The sequence below is a fragment of the Oncorhynchus gorbuscha genome, linkage group LG10 (genome assembly GCF_021184085.1).
Source record: "Oncorhynchus gorbuscha isolate QuinsamMale2020 ecotype Even-year linkage group LG10, OgorEven_v1.0, whole genome shotgun sequence".
Classification (NCBI taxonomy): domain Eukaryota; kingdom Metazoa; phylum Chordata; class Actinopteri; order Salmoniformes; family Salmonidae; genus Oncorhynchus; species Oncorhynchus gorbuscha.
Genome location: NC_060182.1, coordinates 45,569,863 through 45,583,335, shown reverse-complemented (window position 1 = coordinate 45,583,335; position 13,473 = coordinate 45,569,863). Strand labels below are relative to the sequence as shown.

The 13,473-nt window shown below is 41.9% G+C and overlaps 1 protein-coding gene across 11 annotated transcripts in view; it reads right to left on the bottom strand.

The window, feature by feature from the left end:
* plch2a (phospholipase C, eta 2a) overlaps positions 1-13,473 on the bottom strand; it is a 192,437-nt gene that overhangs the window by 61,749 nt on the left and 117,215 nt on the right. For all 11 annotated transcript variants that reach the window (XM_046366274.1, XM_046366271.1, XM_046366270.1 and 8 more), the window contains 2 exons: positions 8,505-8,748; positions 6,773-6,902 (listed from right to left, as the gene is read on the bottom strand). In XM_046366274.1, the coding sequence (XP_046222230.1) occupies positions 6,773-6,902; positions 8,505-8,748 (374 nt within the window). The remainder of the gene's footprint in view (positions 1-6,772; positions 6,903-8,504; positions 8,749-13,473) is intronic.

Sequence of the window (13,473 nt, the reverse complement as noted above, 5' to 3'; positions counted from 1 at the left end):
AAAATGCCACAGATGTCTCAAGTTTTGAGGGAGCGTAAAATTGTCATGTTGACTGAAAGAATGTCAACCAGAGCTGTTGCCAGACAATTTAATGCTAATTTCTCTACCATAAGCTGACTCCAACATTGTTTTAGAGAATATGGCACTACATCCAAACCGGCCTCGCAACCGGGTGTATGGCGTTGTGTGGGCGAGCAGTATGCTGATGTCAATGTTGTGAACAGAGTGCCCCATGGTGGCGGTGGGGTTATGGTATGGGCAGGCATAAGCTACAGACATAGAACAATTGCATTTTATCGATGGCCATTTGAATGCACAGAGATACCATGACGAGATCCTGACGCCCTTTAACTTGCCATTCAACTGCCGCCATCACCTCATGTTTCAGCATGATAATACATGGCCCCATGTCGCAAGGATCTGTACACAATTCCTAAGAGCTGAAAATGTCCCAGTTCTTCCATGGCCTGCATACTCACCAGACATGTCACCAATTGAGCACGTTTGGGATGCTCTGGGCCAACGTGTATGACAAAGTGTACCAGTTCCTGCCAATATCCAGCAACTTCGCACAGCCATTGAATGGGACAACATTCCACAGGCCACAATCAACAGCCTGATTAACTCTATGTGAAGGAGATGTGTTGGGCTGCATGAGGCAAATTGTGGTCACACCAGATTTTTAAGGTATCTGTGACCAACAGATGTATATCTTTCATACAAGTCACGTGGAATCCATAGATTATGGCCTAATTTATTTATTTAAATTGACTGATTTCCTTAGATGAACTGTAACTCAGTCAAATCTTGAAATTGTTGCATGTTGCGTTTATAATACTATGAGCATAGCTTGTTCGCTAGCTAGCTCAAAGGATATTTAAACGTTCCTCCATAGAAGCCACTCCTCCTAGGTATAACTCTGTGGAACTAATTCATATAATGCATGTCATAACAAGATGCCCAGTGCTTCAAGCCTCTCTCACTCTTTCCCTAGCTGCAAATTTTCACTTGTGCCATAGGCTACACTTGTCTGTCCACCACGCATGTAAACAAATAGCTGGCCTGCTCTATCCGCACTGATTGGTGAAGTAATTGACTTAGCCAAATCTAAAAAACTTGACTTCACTGGTTAAAAAAAGGAACAGAAAGGAACGATATATACCAGTACTTTTTGGGGGATGGAACCGGTTCAGGACTTTATTATGTCATTGTAAATAATTATGTGTTTGCCTAGTTAAATAAAGGTTAAATAAAAAATAAAATAAACAATATTCAATGTGTTTTTTTCACCCACCTACACCTACACCTAGGTGCCCTTTTTGTGTTGCATTGGAAAACCTGTGTTTGAAATTCACTGCTCGACTGGGGGACCTTACAGATTATTGTATGGATGAGGTACAGAGATGAGGTAGTTATTCCAAAATCATGTTAAACACTATTATTTACTACTGTACTTATTTAGAGACTTTCCATAAGAAAGGGGTTGAATTCTTGACTCAAAACATGCCAGCTTTTCATTTTTTGTTAAAAATATTATACAAACATAATTCCATTTGGATATTATTGTGTGTAGGCCAGTGACAACATCTCATTTTAAAATTCAGGTAGTAATACAGCAAAATGTGCAAAAGGTCAAAGGGTGTGAATACTTTCTGAAGGAATTGTACAGTATATGTAAATTGTTCATACAGACTTTTTGACAGCACAATGCCACCCACCCTGTATTCAAAGGCATGCTGTGTCTCAACCGGTGGTGGGCACAACACAAACACCTCGGATGATGTAGAATAGGTTTGAAGCTACAACATACGCACAAATGTAAAACATAAGAGTTTATGCGTTTTAAGATAATTGAAGGTAAAAAAAATGTTTTTTTATTGCAATTTTTTAAAATAAATTATAAAATATTTTGACAACCCTGTTTGTAAGCTTTAAAATGATATCAAACTAAACCGTTGATATTTTCCAGTGATTTCCAGTGAAGGCATGGATGTCTCATGGTATGCAAAATGGGTCAACTTTGTTTTGGCGGGCCTCCCGAGTGGCGCAGCAGTCTATGGCACTGCATCGTGGCCGGGAGTCCTATAGGATTGAGGACAATTGGCCCAGCTTTGTCCAGGTTAGGGGGGGCTTTACTTTACTTGGGTCATCGAGCTCTAGAAACTCCTTGTGGAACTCCTTCTGCAGGCTGACCCCGGTCGCCAGTTCAACTGTGTTTCCTCAGACACATGCGGTGCAGCTGGCTTCCGGGTTAATCTGGCGGGTGTTAAGGAGAGCAGTTAGGTTCCGGAGGACGCATGACTCCACCTTCGCTTCTCCCGTGCCCGTTGGAGTGTTGCAGCGATGAGATCGAAATTGCGGAGAAAAGGAGAGTAAAACACACAAAATATTGGGGCTTTCAGGAAAACTTCTACCATGGCAAAAATGTATGGTAAGTTTTGCTCAAATCAAAAGGGGTGTGGCTAAAAAGTGATTGAAGGGCCTCCCGAGTGGTGCAGTGGTCTAAGACACTGCATCGCAGTGCTAGATGTGCCACTAGAGATCCGCAGCCGGCCGCGACCGGGAAACCCACGGGCACAGCGTTGTCCGGGTTAGGGGAGGGTTTGGCCGGCCGGGATGTCCTTGTCCCATCGCGCTCTAGCGACTCCTGTGGTGGACCAGACGCATGTATGCTAACACGGTCGCCAGGTGTACGGTGTTTCCTCCAACACCTGGCGGAGGAAACGGCTGGCTTCCAGGTTAAGTGGGGACTGTGTCAAGAAGCAGTGCAGCTTGGCTGGATCGGGTCTCGAAGGACCTACAGCTCTCGACCTTAGCCTCTAGCGAGTCCGTACGGGGGTTGCAGCAATGGGACAAGACTATAACTACCAATTAAATACTGTGAAATTGGGGAGAAAAAGGGAGAAAAAATAAAATAATAAAATACATTTAAAAAGTGATTGAAATCAAATGGAATGACACAATTGCCTTTCCTGTAATACAGTTTCCTGTGACAAATCTGTCTGAAATGTCACAAACATCATGATGACACATCCCCATTACCACTGAGTGAGTAATTCTAAATGGGTTTGGAAAAGGTCAAGTGTGAATGCGAACTCAATTTAAAGTTGTGAAGTAATCAAGACGTGAAAGCCACAGCTCTTTCTATTCACCATGACTGGGTCATTTAGAAAAAGCTGCCTCGTCATTTCTAAACCATACAGGGAGAATAGGTATTCACACATAAAACTGAGCCGAGATATTGTCGTTTGCTTAGGCTTTATGGTTTCAATTAATGAAGCATATTGGAAACAAAGGGGCCGTCCTCTTTCATAAGATAAAGACTCACAAAATATTATCTCAGAAATGAAAGTGCATCTCTAGTTTTGTACTTACGGTTTCAAAATATCCACAAAAATCAAGTCAAATTGTATTTGTCACATGCGCCGAATACCACAGCTGTAGACCTTACAGTGAAAAGCTTTACTTACAAGCCCCTAACCAACAGGTGTAGACCTTACAGTGAAACGCCTTACTTACAAGCCCTTAACCAACAGGTGTAGACCTTACAGTGAAACGCTTTACTTACAAGCCCCTAACCAACAGGTGTAGACCTTACAGTGAAACGCTTTACTTACAAGCCCTTAACCAACAGGTGTAGACCTTACAGTGAAACGCTTTACTTACAAGCCCTTAACCAACAGGTGTAGACCTTACAGTGAAACGCTTTACTTACAAGCCCTTAACCAACAGGTGTAGACCTTACAGTGAAACGCTTTACTTACAAGCCCTTAACCAACAGGTGTAGACCTTACAGTGAAACGCTTTACTTACAAGCCCTTAACCAACAGGTGTAGACCTTACAGTGAAACGCTTTACTTACAAGCCCTTAACCAACAGGTGTAGACCTTACAGTGAAACACTTTACTTACAAGCCCCTAACCAACAGGTGTAGACCTTACAGTGAAACGCTTTACTTACAAGCCCTTAACCAACAGGTGTAGACCTTACAGTGAAACGCTTTACTTACAAGCCCTTAACCAACAGGTGTAGACCTTACAGTGAAACGCTTTACTTACAAGCCCTTAACCAACAGGTGTAGACCTTACAGTGAAACGCTTTACTTACAAGCCCTTAACCAACAGGTGTAGACCTTACAGTGAAACGCTTTACTTACAAGCCCTTAACCAACAGGTGTAGACCTTACAGTGAAACGCTTTACTTACAAGCCCCTAACCAACAGGTGTAGACCTTACAGTGAAACGCTTTACTTACAAGCCCTTAACCAACAGGTGTAGACCTTACAAGCAAGCCCTTAACCAACAGGTGTAGACCTTACAGTGAAAGCTTTACTTACAAGCCCTTAACCAACAGGTGTAGACCTTACAGTGAAACGCTTTACTTACAAGCCCTTAACCAACAGGTGTAGACCTTACAGTGAAACGCTTTACTTACAAGCCCTTAACCAACAGGTGTAGACCTTACAGTGAAACGCTTTACTTACAAGCCCTTAACCAACAGGTGTAGACCTTACAGTGAAACGCTTTACTTACAAGCCCTTAACCAACAGGTGTAGACCTTACAGTGAAACCCTTACAAGCCCTAACCAACAGGTGTAGACCTTACAGTGAAACGCTTTACTTACAAGCCCTTAACCAACAGGTGTAGACCTTACAGTGAAACGCTTTACTTACAAGCCCTTAACCAACAGGTGTAGACCTTACAGTGAAACGCTTTACTTACAAGCCCTTAACCAACAGGTGTAGACCTTACAGTGAAACGCTTTACTTACAAGCCCTTAACCAACAGGTGTAGACCTTACAGTGAAACGCTTTACTTACAAGCCCTTAACCAACAGGTGTAGACAAGCTTTACTTACAAGCCCTTAACCAACAGGTGTAGACCTTACAGTGAAAGCTTTACTTACAAGCCCTTAACCAACAGGTGTAGACCTTACAGTGAAACGCTTTACTTACAAGCCCTTAACCAACAGGTGTAGACCTTACAGTGAAACACTTTACTTACAAGCCCTTAACCAACAGGTGTAGACCTTACAGTGAAACACTTTACTTACAAGCCCTTAACCAACAGGTGTAGACCTTACAGTGAAACGCTTTACTTACAAGCCCTTAACCAACAGGTGTAGACCTTACAGTGAAACGCTTTACTTACAAGCCCTTAACCAACAGGTGTAGACCTTACAGTGAAACGCTTTACTTACAAGCCCTTAACCAACAGGTGTAGACCTTACAGTGAAACGCTTTACTTACAAGCCCTTAACCAACAGGTGTAGACCTTACAGTGAAACACTTTACTTACAAGCCCTTAACCAACAGGTGTAGACCTTACAGTGAAACGCTTTACTTACAAGCCCTTAACCAACAGGTGTAGACCTTACAGTGAAACGCTTTACTTACAAGCCCTTAACCAACAGGTGTAGACCTTACAGTGAAACGCTTTACTTACAAGCCCCTAACCAACAGGTGTAGACCTTACAGTGAAACGCTTTACTTACAAGCCCTTAACCAACAGGTGTAGACCTTACAGTGAAACGCTTTACTTACAAGCCCCTAACCAACAGGTGTAGACCTTACAGTGAAACGCTTTACTTACAAGCCCTTAACCAACAATGCAGTTTTGAGAAAAAAAAGTGTTAAGAAAGTATTTACCAAAATACATACATGTAGAATCAATTGCTTTGATCAATACTACGTGTGTAGTATCGGCGGCACACAATTGGCCCCGCGTCATCCGGGTTTGGCCGGGGTACGCCGTCATAGTAAATAAGAATTTGTTCTTAACTGACTTGCCTAGTTAAATAAAAAAATAAAAAAATCTGTTGACATTGACCGCGTCCTGATTGGCACCCTATTCCCTATGTAGTGCTTAGGGCTCTGGTCAAAAGTAGTGCACTATATATTTTTTTTAAATGTTTCATTTCACCTTTATTTAACCAGGTAGGCCAGTTGAGAACAAGTTCTCATTTACAATTGCAACCTGGCCAAGATAAAGCAAAGCAGTGCGGCAAAAACAACAACACAGAGTTGCACAAAAACAAACGTACCATCAAGAACACAAAATAAAAATAGACAAATCTATATACAATGTGTGCAAATGTAGAAGAGTAGGGAGGTAGGCAATAAATAGGCCATAGTGGCAAAATAATTACAATTTAGCATTAATACTGGAGTGATAGATGTGCAGATGATGATGTGCAAGTAGAGATACTGGGGTGCAAAAGAGCAAGAGGGTAAGTAATAATATGGGGATGAGAGGGGCTATTTACAGATTGGCTGTGTATAGGTACAGTGGTCGGTAATCTGCTCAGACAGCTGATGCTTAAAACTAGTGAGGGAGATATAAGACTCCAGCTTTTGCACTTCGTTCCAGTCATTGGCAGCAGAGAACTGGAAGGAAAGGCTGCCAAAGGAAGTGTTGGCTTTGGGATTGACCAGTGCAATATACCCGCTGGAGCGCGCGCTACGGGTGCGTGTTAATATGGTGACCAGTGAGTTGAGATAAGGCGGGGCTTTACCTAGCAAAGACTTATTGATGAAATAGACAGACTTGTCTGTAAGATTGTTTGACTGCTCATTATTTAGAGAGTAGTGCGTCCCTACCACAACAAACCAATGAGACACACACAAATTGGTTTTTAAAAAAGGCCACTAAGCAGCCCTGTTGTCACTGATAACACTTCTCTCCCTCTCATTTTGAGATGATCTTTGTCATTCGGTGCTATTAAAAGCTCCATTATTATTATTATTAACATAAAACTACGACTGTAGTGTACCTTGAACATCTGCTTGACTTTCTGGCGGGGTAGGTTGACGTTGAGTTTGTGGAGGAGCTGCAGGACCTCGCTGATGCTCAGGCTGCCATCGCCGTTCTTATCCGCCTCCGCAAATGTCTGCTTCAGCCACGTACCAATCAAGCAGGTGTTGAGGATGGATAACACACATGTAAGCACAAACACAGACACGGGTACTTGCCTGTTGAAACGCAGTCTTGGTGTTCTATTAACTATCCACGGGTGTTCACATCGATTGATTGATTTATTGATTGATTAATAAATGAATCAAGTATCATCTGCAACAAATAATTGACAGCTAGGGTGGTTCAGAATATTTAGAGACGGTTAACCCTAAGCTGAATTGCGGTTCAGAGCCCAAATCGTTCTGAAACAAGCAAAACCTTTTTGATCTCTCACACAGCTCTCACTCTCTGCAGCCGAGTCTAATTGTAGCGCAAACCGTCTGTGTGCGTCTCTGATCGAGACGATGTGATAGGTGCCTCCGGCAGCCTTCACCTGCCCTTCTTTTATCAGCACATCAGCCTTGCTGACATGCCAGCACGGAAGACTGTGTGTGTGTCAGTATGTGTGTGGGGAGAGAGAAGGAACTTTAGTGTGTGTGTGTCAGTATGCGTGTGGGGAGAGAGAAGGAACTTTAGTGTGTGTGTCAGTCTGCATGTGAGGAGAGAGAAGGAACTTCAGTGTGTGTGTGTCAGTCTACGTGTGGGGAGAGAGAAGGAACTTCAGTGTGTGTGTGTCAGTATGCGTGTGGGGAGAGACAAGGAACTTCAGTATGTGTGTGTCAGTATGTGTGTGGGGAGAGAGAAGGAACTTTAGTGTGTGTGTCAGTCTGCATGTGGGGAGAGAGAAGGAACTTCAGTGTGTGTGTGTCAGTCTGCATGTGAGGAGAGAGAAGGAACTTCAGTGTGTGTGTGTCAGTCTGCGTGTGGGGAGAGAGAAGGAACTTTAGTGTGTGTGTCAGTCTGCGTGTGAGGAGGAGAAGGAACTTTAGTGTGTGTGTCATTCTGCATGTGGGGAGAGAGAAGGAACTTTAGTGTGTGTGTCAGTCTGCGTGTGGGGAGAGAGAAGGAACTTCAGTGTGTGTGTCAGTCTGCATGTGAGGAGAGAGAAGGAACTTTAGTGTGTGTGTCAGTCTGCATGTAGGGAGAGAGAAGGAACTTTAGTGTGTGTGTCAGTCTGCGTGTGGGGAGAGAGAAGGAACTTCAGTGTGTGTGTGTCAGTATGCGTGTGGGGAGAGAGAAATAACTTTAGTGTGTGTGTCTGTCTGCGTGTGAGGAGAGAGAAGGAACTTTAGTGTGTGTGTCAGTCTGCATGTGGGGAGAGAGAAGGAACTTTAGTGTGCGTGTCAGTCTGCGTGTGGGGAGAGAGAAGGAACTTTAGTGTGTGTGTCAGTCTGCGTGTGTGTCAGTGTGTGTGTCAGTCTGCATTATTACTTATCCACACTCAGAATCATCTTAACCAAGTATTGAAAAGTCCTCACCAAAAATTGTATTTCAATTCTTCTCCTGCCCTGCACTGACTGAACAGAAATGTCATTGACCTGTGGGTCCTATTTATTAGGCAACGGAAGAAAACTAGCTAAACCTGTCCAATTACAAATGCTAATGCAAAACATTTTGCTAGTGTGCACTAATGAATGAGACCCGGCTGTCCAGTTACTCAACCCATTCCCAGAGACAGCCTAACATGCCCATTGCCCCGGTAAGGATATTGATCACGGGTGCGTTGCCTCTTGGCCAGGCTGTCCTCGTCGCTGATGCCCGCCACCAGATACTTGAGGCCGGTGATCCAGGTACGCGCCTCCTCGCCTGTGCTGGACACTAGATCCAGGGACTCCAAGCGCTCGCCATAATACAGGCTGAAACAGCAGTTGGGGTCGAAGCTGCCTTCAGAGTAGCGCTGGAAGATCTCAGATTGCTTACCCTCGCACACCTCTCGGATGGAGTCGATGGAGACTGGATAGAGCGAGAGGGAGGGAGAGAAAAGGGGAGAGAGATAGGAAATAAAGGTTAGTTCACCATCACTCTGAAAAAGTCAGGTGAAACAATGAAAAGCTGACTGTTGACGTTGAATTTGGGACCTTATATGACCCTTTTCACACCATCATGCCAACCCGAACCACACTGTTTTGGCTTAGTTATTTCCCTTTCAAAAATGGTCCTTTTCAGCACCTAAGAAAATGCATAACCAGGTCCATTTCATTTAGCCCAGCTCAGTAGCGTGAAAAATCCACATGTTAAAAGAGGAACTATTCAAGGGAAACCTGATGCACTTCCAATGTAGACCATTAAAACGTAATAAAGAATCAGGAAAAGTCACTCGATGACGCAAATCCATTTAGAACCCTCATATTCATATTGAGTTTATTCCATTGGGCGGGATGGGATTTATTTCCCCCCCGTCTGACGTATAACGAGGCTGAAACGGCAGCCGCGGCTAAATTGCTGAGGTACAGGGAGGGATGGAAACTTAACTTCGAAGTCTGAATTACGAAGCCTATGATACAGAAAAAATACACACAAAAAAACTATACCGGGCACAGAATTAGCATGCTGTGCCCGGAGATCTACGTTATTAAGATGAAACACTAATGGCATGATAACTATATTTTACAGGAAGAAATTGCCTTGAGATGTTCAATAACATTTAGCATATTTTTTCCCCAAACGGATTTTATAATCGTATCTACATTTGAAGTCGGATGTTTTTCACAATTCCTGACATTTAATCCTCGTAAAAATCCCCTGTTTTAGGTCAGTTAGGATCACCACTTTATTTTAAGAATGTGAAATGTCAGAATAATAGTAGAAAGAATGATTTATTTCAGATTTTATTTCTTTCATCACATTCCCAGTGGGTCAGAAGTTCACATACACTCAATTAGTATTTGGTAGCATTGCCTTTAAATTGTTTAACTTGGGTCAAACGTCTTTGCCCGCACGTGCTTTTTCAGTTCTGCCCACAAATGTTCTATAGGATTGAGGTCAGGGCTTTATGATGTCCACTCCAAGACATTTGTGGAGTGGTTGAAAAACGAGTTTTAATGACTCTAACCTAAGCGTATGTAAAACTTCCGAATTGTATGTGGTGGCCATTTTGAGTTTACCTCAAGCCCACTCAATGTTCTGAGACAGAAAAGGTGAGAAGTGTATGCTATCATCTTGGCCTGTTTTCAGGAAGATTTGACTCAGTAACTTTTTGGGATGATCACCTAATTTGGGAGCTAATAAAATATATTCTGGCTGGTTTTGAGGTTGAGTTCTCTCTGATGTCATTATTTTATATACCAGCCCCTTGGGTCGTGGAGCTGTTGAACATGCATAATTCCCATGAAAATAATAACTTGATAACCTAGAGGCCATCCAACCTGAGCAAAACAATCTGTTCCCATACAGTTCGTTCAAAAGCCTTTGTGCCTTTGATTAATGCTTGGAGGAGGTCCAGCCAATACGCTTTGATGGTTTTTATGTTTATTTGGACCCCCAATTAGCTTTTGCAGCTATTCATCCAGGAGTCCACAAAAAAACAACACAAAACATAACATAAAAGACATAAAAGAACTATATACAAAACAATACAACAACAAAAATATATATAATAATAATAAAAAATGTGTGTGTCCCGTCACAGTCCCCGCTGTTCCATGAGATGATGTTTAATCCTTTTTTAAAAGGTCATTTTGCTCGAGTACTTGGAGATGGAAGGGAGTGAGCTTCTTCAATAACAATGTGTGATCAATAACATCAAGGGCTGCACTGAAATCTAACAATAACAATCATCTTTTATCAATTTATTTTAACAAATCATCTGTCATCTGAGGCAGTGCAGTACAAGTTGAGTGCCCTTCTCTATATGCATGTTGAATGTCCGTAGTTGACTTGTTCTCAGAAAAATAGTATTTTATTCTCTCCATCAGTTTACTAAGAGCAGGCAGCAAGCGGATTGGGCGGCTGTTAGAGCCAGCAAAGGGTGTTTTAGGATTTTTAGGGTGTGAAATGACTATGGCTTCCTTCCATGCCTGTGGACACCCACACTCCTTTAGGCTTTGGTTAAATATGTAGGAGGGCATGTTTTCCCCAATGGTGGAACAAACTCCCTCACGACGCCAGGACAGCGGAGTCAATCACCACCTTCCGGAGACACCTGAAACCCCACCTCTTTAAGGAATACCTAGGATAGGATAAAGTAATCCTTCTCACCCCCCCTTAAAATATGTAGATGCACTATTGTAAAGTGCTGTTCCACTGGATGTCATAAGGTGAATGCACCAATTTGTAAGTCGCTCTGGATAAGAGCGTCTGCTAAATGACTTAAATGTAAATGTAAATGTAATGTTTATATAAATGAAACTCACCAACAAAAACAATAAACGAGACGTAACGACTGGAGTGCTAACAGGCACTACACAAAAACAAGATCCCACAAACTAAAGGTGGGGAAAAGGCTGTCTAAGTATGATCCCCAATCAGAGACAACGATAGACAGCTGCCTCTGATTCAATTTGTAAGTCGCTCTGGATAAGAGCGTCTGCTAAATGACTTAAATGTAAATGTAAATGATTGGGAACTATACCCGGCCAACAAAGAAATAGAAAAACTAGAATGCCCACCCAAATCACACCCCGGCCTAACCAAATAGAGAAATAAAAAGGCTCTCTAAGGTCAGGTCGTGACATCAAGGTTGTCTATACCTGGTGGCTTATCATTCTTATAATTTATTGATTCAAAGTCTTTCAACCTCTCCCACACTAACTTGACCAAATTCAAATCAGCAATCCTTCTCTTTCATTATGCTTTATACAAAAATATGATGATTCACTCACTGTTCAATGTTGTCATTTCACTTCCTAGTTATTCCACTACTAGTGAAATAGTCATTGAAATAAATTGGCAATATCGAAAGGTTTTGTTATAAATGACCCATCATCTTCAATGAACAATGGAGATTAATTGGGTTTTCTGACCATTAGATAATTTAAGGTACTCAAAAGTATTTTCCCACTGTGTTTTATGTCATTTATCTTGGTTTGATAATATAGTTTCTTCTCATTCTCAAGTTTAGTCAAAACATTTCTCAATTTACAGTATGCCAAAAATCAGCTGAGCAGCCTGACTTGTTTGTCACCTCTTTTGCATAATTTCTTTGAACCATACAATTTTTTCATTCATCATCAATCCAAAAGGGCTTTAACACTTCTCACAGTTAATTTCTTAACAAATACTTCCTGTTGGCATTCTCTCAACCAGCTTCATGAGGCAGTCACCTGGAATGAATTTCCATTCATGTGCCATGTTAAAAGTGAATTTGTGGAATTGTTTTCTTTCTTAATGTGTTTGAGCCAATCAGTTGTGTTGTGACAAGGTAGGGGTGGTATACAGAGGATAGCCATATTTGGTAAAATACCAAGTTCATATCATGGCAAGAACAGCTAAAATAAGCAATGAGAAACGACAGTACATCATTACTTGAAGACATGAATGTCAGTCAATCTGGAACATTTCAAGAACTTTGAACGTTTTTTTCAGGTGCAGTTGCAAAAATAATCAAGCACTATGATGAAGCTGGCTCTCATGAGGACCGCCACAGGAAAGAAAGACACAGAGTTACCTCTTCTGCAGAGGATAGGTTCATTAGTTACCAGCCTCAGAAATTGCAGCCCAAATAAATGCTTCACTTCACAGAGTTCAAGTAAGAGACACATCTCAACATGTGTGAATCTGGCCTTCATGGTTAAATTGCTGCAAAGAAACCACTACTAAAGGACACTAACAAGAAAAAGAGACTTGACTGGGCCAAGAAACACGGGCAATGGACATTAGGCCGGTGGAAATCTGTCTTTTGATCTTATGTGTCCAAAATTGAGATTTTTGGTTCCAAATGCCGTGTCCCTGTTAGATGCAGAGTAGGTGAACGGATGCTCTCCGCATGTGTGTTTTCCCAATGTGAAGCATGAAGGAGGAGGTGTGATGGTGTAGGGGTGCTTTGCTGTTGGCACTGTCTGTGATTTATTTAGAATTCAAGGCACACTTAACAGCATGGCTAGAACAGCATTCTGCAGTGATACACCATCCCATCTGGTTTGCGCTTATTGGGGCTATAATTTGTTTTTCAACAGGACAATGATCCAACACACCTCCAGGCTGTGTAAGGGCTATTTGACAAAGAAGGAGAGTGATGGAATGCTGGATCAATCCCCCAATCTCAACCCAATTGAGATGGTTTGGAATGAGTTGGACCACAGAGTTAAGGAAAAGCAGCCAACAAGTGCTCAGCATATGTGTGAACTCCTTCAAGTCTGTTGGAAAAGCATTCCAGGTGAAGTTGGTTGAGAGAATGCCATGAGTTTACAAAGCTGTCAAGGCAAAGGATGGAACCTAAAATATAAAATATTTTTTTATTTGTTTAACACTTTTTTGGTTACTACATGATTCCATGTGTGTTATATCATAGTTTTGATGTCTTCACTATTATTCTACAATGTAGAAAATAGTAAAAATAAAGGAAAACCGTTGAATGAGTAGGTTTGTCCAAACTATTGACTGGTACTGTATGTCGCAACACTTCCATCATAAGCACTTCTGTCTTTTCTGTAGATGTTATATCCTTGTATTGCTACTGCTGTATCAAAGGAATTATCTAAGAAAGTTCCTCGATGAAACTCACTTGATAATGGTAATTGA